Genomic DNA, 13,728 nt, shown 5'->3' on the forward strand with positions numbered 1-13,728 from the left:
TTTTGTCATATAAGATAACAATACTGAGATAAAACGAATCAAAGTTTAGGAGTGGTAGCAAGTACGTCATTTCAACGTATAAAACGTACCTAGAAGTGACGTCACGCGATATTTAACATCGATATACCATGGAAAGTATTTGTTTCCGTAAGAAAATACAAAATTCATGTCTAATATTTTAAAATAAACTACAAGACGGACATTAAAGTAAAAATTAATCACCCTATTATGATGAGTTGTTTTCATGAATTGCCTACAATTTAACGATAAATGTATTGCGGTTACTAGAATATGGAAAGAGTTAGGCATGCTACTAAAAATATGCAAAAGCTAAAACAAAGTATTAAATATCTATCGTCATGTCAATAGTTCATTTTCTGTCAAATTATTAAGATAGGAGGCGCTAATGGAAAAACATTAGTGGTTTTGTGCATTGCAACGTTTACACGAATTGATCTAAAAAACCTTTAAAAATGCAACAATGCCGTTTAGGTGCAAAATTACGTCTAAATAGTTTTACTTGTAATTTGTGCTATAGACAAAGGGAACTATTAAAAAAATTGCGTTTCCATTGCAATTTTTAGGTTAGTTAAATTCCCGCGTTATTTTGACAGGGACGCCATTTGCATTTCTTGGTGTAGGTATGTATGTGACAATGATTTGTAGGGTTAGAAATATTTGTTTTTTATTCTATATTTTCTAGTTTCAGTACTATTTTATTTCATGTATAAAAATGTGATATTAATACGTTATTTAGAGCAATATTTATTGGTGCTATTTATTATTGCATTGAAATATTGGGCTTTCACACGACTTCATATTAATAAAATATTCGGGTTTAATAAATATTTTGGCACGTTTTTGGCAAGTCGTTTGTCCTATGGTTACTTAATAAGACTCTTGGCTTGGTTTCCATTAAAGCTGTTCATTCAAGGTAACTTCCCTTCTGTTTGTAAGAAAAATGCGTAATTCTCCTCAATTTTGTATAAAATTTGGTTTTATTCAAAAATCTAGGACTTAAATTTAAATTGCATTGATATATAGTAGATTTTCTATTTCTACACATACATATAATTAATAATTTGGTTAATAAAACCTCATTCACAACAAAGGAACGTTGTACAACACTCATAGACTTGATGTATATATTACATAACCTTATATACTTACTTACACACACATTAATTGTATAATACATAATATATTCCTATTTATAATAATACTGCCGATACAAATGTCATAGACTTAATATATCGAATGTTGTATTTACAATTACTTTTATATATTTTTAAAATTCATACATATATTTAGAATTCAATGAATATATCCCATTTTATCTACGTTGACACATATTTAAATATACTATAGTTAAACGTTGTCGGATAAGATTAGCGATGAATTAAAATTTGAATGATCATTTTAACTCACTATTCGTGTGTCACAACGTTATCACAATAGTGATAGTATTAACGACATTAAAAGGAATAATAGATTCCGAAATATTCATAAAATTTTCGTAGAAGAGTGAGGTAAAACAATGCAGTAATAAAGGGTCACGTATGATAAAAGATCGTTGTATGAATATTACAATAGTACACCGAGACGAACATCTCACGTTGATCTTTCATGAAATCACAGAATACTCACGACAAAGAAAATTAACACTTAAATACATTTTTTTTTTAAATGGTCATCTTTGAAATCTTAAAATTATCATATAAACATTTAAATCCCTCACAGGACAGGTTTGAGTATTGCTCAGAATTTCTATAATTATAAAACTTACTTAAATAAAATACATTAGGTACGAAACACACAGTTATTTGAAAAAAGGCTCAGGACTCTCTCTTAATACTGTTCGACATACACAGATGCACAAAGTAGATACACTCTAACTTACGATCGCTACGAGTCACTCGTTTATACCTAAAACAAACACATTGAACGTTGGGAAGCGACTATAGCACTAGAAGCTTCAACCAAAAAGGAATGTTCACAGCAAAACCTCTTTTACAGAAGCGAATTTTAAAACCGTTCGAAAATTATCGACCATTTTTTATCTGTGGTTACAACTGTCAAATTTGTTAGAAGCATTCGACGAAACTGAATGCTGAAAATAAGATAAATTACCAATACACTGCTGCAAATAAAATTGTTCGTGATCTAAATTCGTCGATACTTTAATCCTAGAAGCTCAAACCTTAACCAGAACACTGTAGAGAAATATCTGACTAGAGTAACACCTTCAAAGTGTTCCGATACGAAAGTACGAGACCTGACATTTGACGTTTTACTTCGCTGATTCTGCAAGTTTGTTGAATTACCTCAATTTTATTGGGTCCTCGTTTAAATGAGTGTTAGAATTTACTTAATAGTTCAATGGCATAAGAAAAAAACAATAATAATTATTAAAGATCTACCTTTTGATAGATGTGTCCTGCCACATAATTTAAAGGTCGACAGCTTTTTGTTTTTTTTATTTTTATTTGTAGTAAGTAGTGATTCTCTCTTCTTCATCAACATTTGGCAGTAAATCAAATCAACCACATACGTTATAAAAATCCATTAAGAATAAACAATGAATTCTTTATAGTTTAAACTAAAATTTGAACTCTATGGTCCTCGTATCCCCGTATCGGTCCTTTTGACTAGATTCTGACAACTACCAATGTTTAACGCAGTTATACTCAGCTCTTTCCCTATAACGCTAATCACTCTTAATATACTCTTGACTTTTTAACTTTTTGCGCTTAATTTTTGTTTTAAAATTAAATCAATCTTCTTCTTATAACAGGAGAAGACTCGGACAGTTTTTGTGTGGTGCATAGCTTCGTTACCAGTTCAACAAATGACATTAGCAGATTCTCTAATACTTGTGTCTCATATAAACTAAATGTTATTTGGACTGATTTGTAAGAAACTATCAGGTACATTAAGATATATAGCGATATATTTTGGATTTTTCTTTTAAATGTAACATACTTTTGTAAAACAAATTCAATTGGTCTCTTGACGAAGCACATATCACCACACAAATACCGTCCGATATAAAATATTCTTAAACCACGAAACTAAACCGAAAACAAATGTATCTACGTCTACAAATAATATACTATGTATGGACGGGACGGTCAACTCACTAATCGAAATCAAAATTCACAACTAATCGTTTCAATGGACAACAAAATAAATATTACTTTCTCACACTAAATATGGATGATACCACGTTTTATTAACAGTCCATTTTAGTTCACAATTTAGGAAGAATATTGGAAACTAGGTGGTTCTGTGTTAAAGTGTACCAATGTTGGTAACGGAGAGTTTTGACAAAATTGGCACATTGCTTTTATCTTTGTTTACTATCTTCAGAACGTTTTAAACATTTGCATTTATTTTTATAAATATTAAAACATGATAGTGTCGATTTTCTCTCAATTACCAACATTGCTTTACATAACATCAACAACAAAAACCAAACGGTTACCAAAATTGGGCAATTTACATTTTGGCACCGTCACAAGACCAATCATTCAAACTTTGAAGCTCATCACAATTCAATTGTACACACCCCTAGTCATTGCTTCCCTATTCCTATTGTGCCACTTGCACGTCAGAATCCTCACGTACGTTCTTCTGAAGGTGGCGTTACAGAGAGCGTAACACACAGGGTTAATTGTAGAGTTAATGTAACATAGAGCGTAGAAGAAGGACCATAACTCGTCAGGGATACACTTAGTGCACGCTGTGAGAGGCTTCAGCAACACCAGTATGTTGTAAGGCGTCCAAGTGATTATAAAAGATAGTAAGATGGCCGACAACGTTTTCGCAGCTTTCGTCTCTTGCTTCTTCTCTTGAGTTTTCTTCTTTGGCTTCGGCTGTTTCGTTAATCCCTTACCTGCCAACTGCTTCGGAATGATCTTGGCGTTCAAAGGGATTCTCACATCCTGTATGTGAGATGTTCTCCTGGTCAGTGCCTGATGACCAGCGGGATGGAGGTTGAGCTCCGAGTCCCCTCTGGTTGGTCGGAAATGTGGCCTCGTGTTAGAGGGTGGGGACTCTTCTGTGATCATTTTAATCGTTGGTCTTTCGGTGTCGGCGTCTGGTAGCCTGATTAAGATTGTATACACTGAGTCTGCGGACGCAGATTTTGGTGCTGGTGAGGTAGTAGCGTTGATTCTGGTGTTAGGAGGCAAAGAGCGGCTGTCACGGGCTGCAGGCATGTTGGAGGGTGGCTCGTAAGTTCGGCGGAGGGGAGAGGTACCTCCATCTCCCCCGGAGCCACTGGAACCACCGCCGCGAGACGCATAAGGATCCCTGATGACGTTCAGTGACGTGCACCTACGACAAAAGATATTAACATCAACAAACTGGGCTAGAAAAGTTTACAATGACATTGTGTAAATGAACAGTGTATCCCAAGCGTAATTCAGATGAATTCGCTAAATAAAGCTTTCACAGATTTCCTCAACAATCCTTTACTTCAACCGCAAGCCGGGGTTAGGTGATGTCCTACTTATTTATTAACTTTAGATATAGTGTCCCTTGTATGTTAGGAAGGGTCGGTGTTATTAGTAGTGATCCTATTCCTTGGGGAATACCTTTATCAATAGCAAAAGTTAGTGATGTTGGACCTGTATTAATGATGTTTTTAATACGTTTTGTAACGTATTGACAGAATTTGGATTGGGAACAATTACTGCTCTACTCATATCGTTCATTAAAGCAGACTGAAATGACTATTCATCCAAGAGGAAGAGGTCTCTCTGAGAGGTTTAAAAAATGCACACTGATTAACCCATTTACTCGATAAAAATCCGAGAATCAAAAACGAGGTACCTCGCTTGGTTGTCGATAACAGTATTTATTTATTTATTAATAAAGGTTTACCAACAGCTTCTGTATACATAATATTAAGCTATTACTACATAGTACTCAGTACAGTACATAGTACTCCTCTTATCCAACATGACACAACAAAATTCAGTATCTTACCTCGACACAGAACTCTGTAGCGGCGTCTCAACAGACACGGGTGTAGCGTACCCAGGGTCTGAGGGTTCCTCCTCAGGCTCCGTGTCCTCTACATCCTCACGCCCGGAGTGCCACCACGCCACACACCACGCCCTCACTGCAGCCCAACCTCGAAGCGTGCGACGAGCGTTTGCCGCCTGATTAACAAAAGATAAAAGATATTTATTATTTGTTATGATAAAACTTATTTCTTCTTAAAATATTTCTTCAATCCTTAATGTTTTAACGTCGTATATTGCTAAATACATATTTTAAAACCATAATGGTCTAAATAATGTATTTATTTATTTCACGGTACTACTACGTACATACAAAATATCAAATTTATTTCATTGATTTTCAACTATTTTGCAGATTATTTATTTTGCACATTATATTAAGGTGGGGAATTTATTACTTAAAGTTTGTTGTTGCATTTATAAAACTTAAGTTCGTAAGAGTGACCATGTGTCCGCGTCTGTTCTTAAATAAAATATTCACTTTAAATAAACAGTACGACGAACATGCACATTGCATTTTATACCTTATAGCTCCTCAAAGGACCACATTTTCGTGCCAGTAAACACTAGGTTCTAAAAAGTATAATAAATTCTTAGACTAGATGTGAACCTTGTTCACATAAAGTATAATTGTATAAACTTGTTATTCATTCCCATTTAAACTGAAATTGTTGTTTATACCGCGGTCAAATGTATTTAAACAAAACTTGGTTAAATCCATTTGTACGAACCACATTAACTAACTTATTTAAACGTAAATTGTATTAATTAACATTTTAACCGAAAACATTAATGGATATCACCATGCGGGAATTCAACTATTGAATACTAAAAGATTAAATGGCATTAAAAGAGAAAAACTATAAATAATGTTATTATTGTATTCATTTCCCGATTCCGTGGTAATTCGAATCAAAAACATTAAATATAACACAAACTTTGAATATTAACGATAATCTGATAATACATATATTTGGAACAGCCGCATCACCGAAAAAATATAATTCAAGAAGAAACCATTGAAAATAGTAGTGTCAATGTTGTTAACAAAATTGATATAAAGCAGACAAAGCGGACATTATGTCATCACTCAACAAAACTTGCGAGGGGAAAATCTTTTGAATGAGTCAGACTGCATCCCAAAAGGCTGTAATTTAGCTCTTCATAGCAAGTCGACAGGCCGTTGTTTTCAAGAGCCGTAATAATGTTCCCCGTCTTATAACACGCTTCTCTTAAATTATACCATTTTCTCCGACGTCAGTTTGCTCAGCAAGCAACCATTCCATGATCAACAAGGAAATGTAAAATATAACCAACGAGGTTGAAAACCTTTTTAAACCTGTTTGTTGTATTATTTAATGGGGTTGTTTCAAAGGATTTTTTGAGTAGCTCTTCCAAGAATTTTTACTTTGAGTGGAAACTTCTTTTTTATTTTGACAACAAATCGGAAATTTGATGAGGTGTGAGGTTCTTATGTAGCCGAAGTTAATGGTGATTTAATGACAATTATTTTTAGACTGTTAATGGTCTTCTAAGCGATTTTATTCCAATATTCCGCTATAAAGTATTTTAAAAGAAAAGATAAGACATTTTCATTATGAAAACCAATATACTTATGAAGACTGTATGAACACATGCATATTTCCCAAATTCAGAGCACATGTAAACATTCTATAACCAAATAAATTGATGGAAGAGCCAAACCTAAAATCGCCTTCCACATCGGTTACAATCGGTTCTGACGGGTCGTGCCAAATAGTCGCCCACTGCTGCACTTGGCACATACCCAACATCATAAGCTTAGTTCTACGTTACTTTTACCAGAAATCAAAGAACTATGGACCTTATTTGTTTATGGTAAGAGTGGAGGCGCATGCATTATATTTTATTCTGGTCCTTCGTTCCGTGTTCTGCGTTCGTACAATAGGACCCATTGTCATGTATAAGATGTGCTAAATGCATTTGTTTCAAGGAATCTATTAATTTTCAGTTCTGAGTAGTAGCTAATTACTGTGAAAATGTATAACTAGCATTAAAATCTTCACATAATATCTCATTTTGGTTAAGCATTTCTGGTAACATTATGAGTAATATTTACATAAATAGAAACATTTATTTTTATTGAAGAAATCGTCGGTCAGTAAAGGTTGGCAGTAAATTAGTTGTGAGTGGGCAATCCATCAGAGGATTACCCTCATTATATAACGCCCTAAATATCTTTTAAGTAATTTAGCTAACCTGAATGTTGAACGTGCCTAATATTTTTAATTACTTTTTTTGACATGAAAATTTCAAAGAAATCTACAGCTACAGTTAGCTTTTTGTAGAAATAGCCGGTAACTATTTATATCATTGGGCGTCAATAGAAGTGTTACTACTAAATTTAATCCCATTTTTAGTTGGAAAAAAGACTAATATTGACCCTGTTAATACCACTTGCGTACTGTATAGCGGGTTACCGTCGCTCCGGCTCAATAATCAGGAGTAGTAACGGGGTGGTTTTTAGTCAGTAGATGATTTTCCCCCCTCAAAAAAAAAGTATTTGTTATTAACGTCTATAGATCCGCTTAACAACAAGGCGGGTCAACTACGATATCTATTGAATTCAATTGTACAGTTTTTAAGTAATTGAGCCGGTTAATAGTGATTAATAACGGGTAATTATCACCGGCGGTACCATCCGTATCATAAATTCGGTTTCACAGTCATCCGATTATTCCGTCAAATGTAACCAGCCACTTGCATAATTAAACGGCCTCAGTCTGAAAGTTAATTGATTACAACGACTAGGGAAAATCTGATTCACGATTGCAAGGTTTTTTATCCTCATTACTTTTTTTATGCTGGTAGTAGGTACTATGTTTTCACATTCTTGTCTTTGTGTAGATTTAAGTTAGGATAAGAAAATTATACGTCAAGATGTGATTATTCTTGTGAATAATTGTACTATTTTTTATTAAAATGTTAAAAGTGTTATTACCAAAATCTTACTACTTTTAAAGAAATTAAATTCTCATACGCTGATTATACTCATTATTTTTTTAAAGTATTGTGTATTTGTATTTAAAAAGGTTCCTACAAATTCTTTAAAAACAACTCTCTCTACTCTTAAGTCTTATATAAATAATTTTCAGACCCTTATTAAATTACGTGCATCAATTTAAATCGTCCTTGACTGATGTACTCCTATTTTACATTGCCTGAATCCACATATGGTTTGAGTTACAGTTTCAATTCATTACAAACCTACTTCATCTAAGTATATGCACTTTTTAAACAAACATAAGATGTTCATAACATTAATTTTAATGTCAATTACAACCACATTAATTATCATTCAATTCACTTGACTTCAATGCTGAAACTTATACTTACCGAATGTTTATACTAACGATAACTAGAGTTTCAAAGAAACTAACACATAGTTGTTTTTTCAATATCGACCCAACGTGAAAGTAAATAAAGTCAGTTTTTTAATAAACTTCTTGCCACAATATCCCAGTATAACATATTTATGGTCCATAATTTTAACAGGTAAATGTTTGCTACAAACATTTTAGTGCAACGAAATCACCTTGCTGGCCATTAAGATTGTTATTATAATAAGAAATAAAATTAATGGCTAAAGTTTCGAACTGTTAAAAGAAAATCACGACTTCCTTCGTTTTCTACGATATTTAGATCGATTATCTTAATTGGAAAGATACTTATTAGCATTTTATGATCGCTTTCCATTTGAAATCATGTTTATTAATCAGTTTACAAAGAAAATTACATATATTTAATAGATTTTTTTTGTACATATATGTCCTACAACTCAATTTAATATCCTGAACTCCTCAAACAAATACATGAGTAAGCCGTTAAAAATTAATGAATCCCACACAATATCCAACTATGTAAATGCAAAAATATTTTTTCTTTTAAAATGAAAATAATTAAAACACAACAGTACATTTAAATAACGCAGTAGCTCAACTCAATTAATTTATAAATTTTCCTCGGAAAGGAAACAATTCGTAGACCGGAGCAAACGCGGACGAATCGCCGGCACAAACCTTATGTTTTCTTAATGAACTCTTAACTACTTCTACTAAATCTCTTAACTACATGTAATTCGCTAACATTCTACTGATGACTGGCTGTGTGTTATGTTATTTAGTTATTAATATAATATACTTATAAATAATAACGTTATATTCCACCTTGCATGATAGAAGATGGATTGCGCATAGCCTAACTATACACCTATTTTATTTTGATACTGCCATACATCACACATGCTTTCAGATTTCTCCTAAAATTACTGATAACGTCAATTTCGAAATCGGTTTCTTACGAAGGAGATCCCCTTCAGTTGTATATCTCGACAAATGATACGAAACTAGTTCTTTTTTAGTAGTTAGATGATAATAATGGCGTTCATAAAAATGAAACGATGCTTATAAAGTTACTATCAAAATTCTATTGCTATTTAAATGTACTAACGAGTAAAGTATAAGTAAAAATTTCCTACAAGTTAAATAATTTTGTTCTAAATGTTTGAAATAATAGATACATTGTATTATCATTATATTTACCGTTAATACGATGTCATACTCTAAAGAAAAGGTTTAAAATTTAAGTTGACATGTTCCTTCTGCCCTTTATGAAAGGGTACATTTAATCCGTGTCACATATAACCCCTTTATATATAAGAACAATGTTCAATGACCAGCACTAATTGACGTAGGTAAATATATTATCATTCTAGTAGGATTATTACATAATAATGAAACTGAAATAATTTTCCTGTAGATCTAAACGTTACGAGCGAAAGGACCACGTTTCGTACAAAAGGACCAGGTGATGAAATTAGCTTAGAATACGTTTAAATATCGTCAATTAAATACAGGAATATTCAACGAAACTCCTGCTACATTTACCAACTTTCCTTTGTAAAATGTAGCACGTATGTACTTATTTAAAGGCAGGCAGGGGTAGAAAAGTTTTCATTCAAAATGCAGTAGCGTTCACGGCGGTAATTTGGACGAGTAAGTTCTGACACCGATATCTCTTCTCTCTCGCTGCAAGCCTGGTACAATTCAATTTATTCAGTGTGAACTCCCCGTTTTATATACGTCCTATTATTTTAGTTTCAAATCTTCGCTCCTACAATGTTACGCTTGTTTAATTTTGCACTTGGATTGCAGTTTTGTTGGTGCATTGACTTATAAGTCGTATTTAACTTTTAATGTTTGTTATTTGTTTTGAGTTAAGACGAATCATTAATACATCAGTATAAGAAGATGGGTGTCATTTCTAAGGCAGTTGGAATTGTTGTATTGGTTGAAATACCTTTTAAATGTTACTATTAGTTTTCATAACATCAACACATTAATAGTATTTCCTGAAAGCCGATGCAAGAATGCACAATGAGAATACGCTATTTCTACGAAACGTTCACTCTTTATCCATCATATTATGTTATTATAATATAAAGGACATCAAGATGTAAAATACATAAAGAATTATTAAGAGCATCTCTACTACTACTTATCTAGTGTCCAAACTTCATCATACTAGAACAACTCCAACACGATACACGACACAACACATAGATACGAAGACCTCAAACTCCTCACCTGGTTATCCCTCCACCGCTGGTCGTGTAGTGCTCCTCTAACGTGGTACACCGAGTCTGCATCACCAGACTCCGATCTGGCACGACCATCCACTTCTCTCGTCTCGTCACTGAAGACAAAATACATGGAATTAGTTGAAGAATTTTAGGGTAACTGAGTCGATTACATCTTAGTTCAGAAGAGAATAAAGAATGTAAGGTTTTTGAGATATTTAAGATTCTTAGAGATTAGGATGATTGGAGACGACGAAATATAACGCAAGCGTTCTTTCACGTCGGGTTTCTGTGAGGTCTTGATTACTTCGGTTCAGCCCGCCCATCTGTGCCGAAGCATGACTCTCCCACACTTGGTTATATGTATGCAAAATTTTTACTTGGGTCTGTATTTCCATGATAATATTGTTGTTATAAAATGGTTAAGCGTTTTGTATACTTTGCTAAAATAACAGACAAACAATTATGGCCAGGAAATTGTGGCTCATTCTCAAACACAAACAAAACAGTTTTACTGAAATAAATAATTTTACTGAAATAAATAATTACATACTTAAGCTCGTAATGATTCCCCGAACGAGTTCAACAAGATCTTTGAAGCGATGCAACCATAACAACTGTCGGATTTGGTTTATTACAAAGTTAATAAGAATATAAACTAAACAGCTCATTGCTCAAGATAAAAGTAAAACAGTCAATAAAGAGGGACTTATGGTCTCATAAATAAAGGGAACTAAGACCACGAGACCACATATATTAAGTTAGCCACAAACAATGATACAGTAACCAAATAATAATGTGAGACATAGAACATTTTTTACAAGACAATACAGTGCGACAATAGTTTATTATTTCCATGATAGTACGATAGTAATAACAATAATGTGGAGGAAACGTTACGTAATTTAATGTGGTATGTGGTTAATCAAAACCTCGTAAGGCGAAACCATGAGAGCTTATCCCTGGCAGTCGGCCAGTGTGCAACGATTTACTTCACATGTGGCTTGGCGTAAGTCATAAAAATTCTAGGAGAAATAAAGCTGTATGAAACACGCTGTATATGAGCGAGGAAAATAAAAAAGAAATCTTAGTTTGTTTTCATATCAGAAGTGAAATAAAGTATGATTGTTGAAATGTTGTTTACTGCGTGTTGACTTAATTGAGAAAAAATTTGGATCTTCTAATTCCATAACTTAATTTATATAACATATTCCTTAAAGAGCTACATTATTCCTCCAGAAACAGTGAAAACGGAGACATCACATCTACAATTTTATATTAAGTACTCAAACCATTTCTTGTATACTTAATGGCTAATGAGTTAGATTCATAAATTAAACTATAAACCATGCAACTGTATTCTGAAAAGCTTCAACGAAAGCAGAACTACTCTAAAACAATCAAGAAAAATCCGTGTTCCAAACAGTTCTACCTCAAAACAAACAACTGACGAGATCTTCACACTTCCTCAACTTAAAACCAACATGAAGTTTCAACTTAAATTCTAGTTAGTGTGCGTCTCCTGTGCAGTTGTGCCAAACAGCACAGACCTTCCAACTCTGGAATTGCTACTAAATCGTGTGCAGATTGGCCCACTGTGCAACTTTCATTTGTCTCTGACAGTTGGACTACTTATTTACAGTTTCGAATGCTAGTAAAACTGTCGCCAGCTTTTAATTGAGTTGAACCAATTGGATTTTCTATTGCACCCACTGTGCGGTCGACGCGGTACGGCAGTAACACGGCTTTTATCATGTCCTTATGGCTTAATTGGATTCTTTTATTTTATGTCTCTTGTTTGTTAACTTTATTTTTCTGTTTTGAAGTAGATGTTGAAAACAAGTCTGTTCGCGTTTTAAAACTTAGATGTAATTTATTCTTAAATGAGAATGGTGAGTCGTCATTTGGCAACTAACTAGTTTTCTTCAGCTTGTGTTTAGCGGATGTCTTATGTTGCTGATGGCGATGAAGTTATTCTCATTTTAATACTAAGTAAAGGAAGTCTGCGTATCACGTTAATCTAAATTTGAACTTTAAACAAAGTATTATAACTATTTGCCATCTATTAAAAATCTAGTCATTCTACAGTATGTTTCACTTCTTTATTTATCCCCATCAAACTATGTATAAATCCAATTGCATCTCCCCTCTACCTAGTTAGATTCTATAAGTATCTAGTAGCAACATGTCATGTTCAATGTGCAATGGTCTGATTAGCCTCAGAGGCAGCAATGTGCACATATGTAGCGGGCACATGCCACGTGACCACACGCTTCTGTGGCTGATGGTACATGGAAGTGGTGGTTATAGTACGTGCGTTGTATTGATTTGAAGGGATGAGTAGTAGACATTGAGTTTATAGTATTACTGGTGAGTTGATATGCTGATCTGTGGAAGCCATGTATAGTCTTGATCATTAACTTTTTTAAGATGCTGCCTCACACTAAGATTTTCTCCTAGACATCTAAAATGTTAATATGCGTCTTTCATTTCGAACTCTTCAGTAAAAACAAATAAACTATGTGTGATGTAAAAACATTAGATTTACTAATTTTTAATACACTATCATTGTCATTGTTGCTCTGTATTGGGGCGGAAAAGGAAAGTCTATAGAATATCATCGTTGAGCTAGTGATTTATGGTGAAATACTAAAAAAGTGTTATGGATCCATTTGGGTTTCAGAGCACCGTAGAAAAAGCTCTTCTGCTCAACCCTTATACTCAACAAAAGCTTGTCGGAGAGCCAAAAAGTGTCAACTTCAAAGGGTTTCCAAAAATGTTTTACCATACCATACTGCATAATAATTTAACCAAAGTAGCTACCCCCTTGATCTAGTAGTGATAATGGATTCGATTCCAGGGTATTGGATAAAAATGACCGACTTATGGATGCAATGGCGTGGTCGCTCATGTTATAACAAATAAATAAGAGCTATGTATGAAAATATTTAATGATTTGAAGACATAATTACTGTCTCAAGAGGTGGAGCTAAGCTGGGCTCACATTGTTTTACCAACACTCCTAAATAAAAGTGTATTGTCGTATGACTTGAGGATTACACTGAATACCAACAAATGTTC

At 33.6% G+C, this 13,728-nt stretch overlaps 1 protein-coding gene across 1 annotated transcript in view; it reads right to left on the reverse strand.

Moving 5' to 3' along the window:
• Positions 1 to 2,288: 2,288 nt before the first annotated feature.
• Positions 2,289 to 13,728, reverse strand: part of LOC118276145 (muscarinic acetylcholine receptor DM1) — a 96,780-nt gene continuing 85,340 nt past the window's right edge. The window contains exons 3-5 of the mRNA XM_035594352.2: positions 10,655 to 10,763; positions 4,993 to 5,168; positions 2,289 to 4,338 (exon numbers count right to left, since the gene is read on the reverse strand). Of these exons, the coding sequence (XP_035450245.1) occupies positions 3,555 to 4,338; positions 4,993 to 5,168; positions 10,655 to 10,763 (1,069 nt within the window). The 3' untranslated portion in view covers positions 2,289 to 3,554. The remainder of the gene's footprint in view (positions 4,339 to 4,992; positions 5,169 to 10,654; positions 10,764 to 13,728) is intronic.

The sequence above is a fragment of the Spodoptera frugiperda genome, chromosome 31 (assembly GCF_023101765.2).
Source record: "Spodoptera frugiperda isolate SF20-4 chromosome 31, AGI-APGP_CSIRO_Sfru_2.0, whole genome shotgun sequence".
Lineage (NCBI taxonomy): Eukaryota > Metazoa > Arthropoda > Insecta > Lepidoptera > Noctuidae > Spodoptera > Spodoptera frugiperda.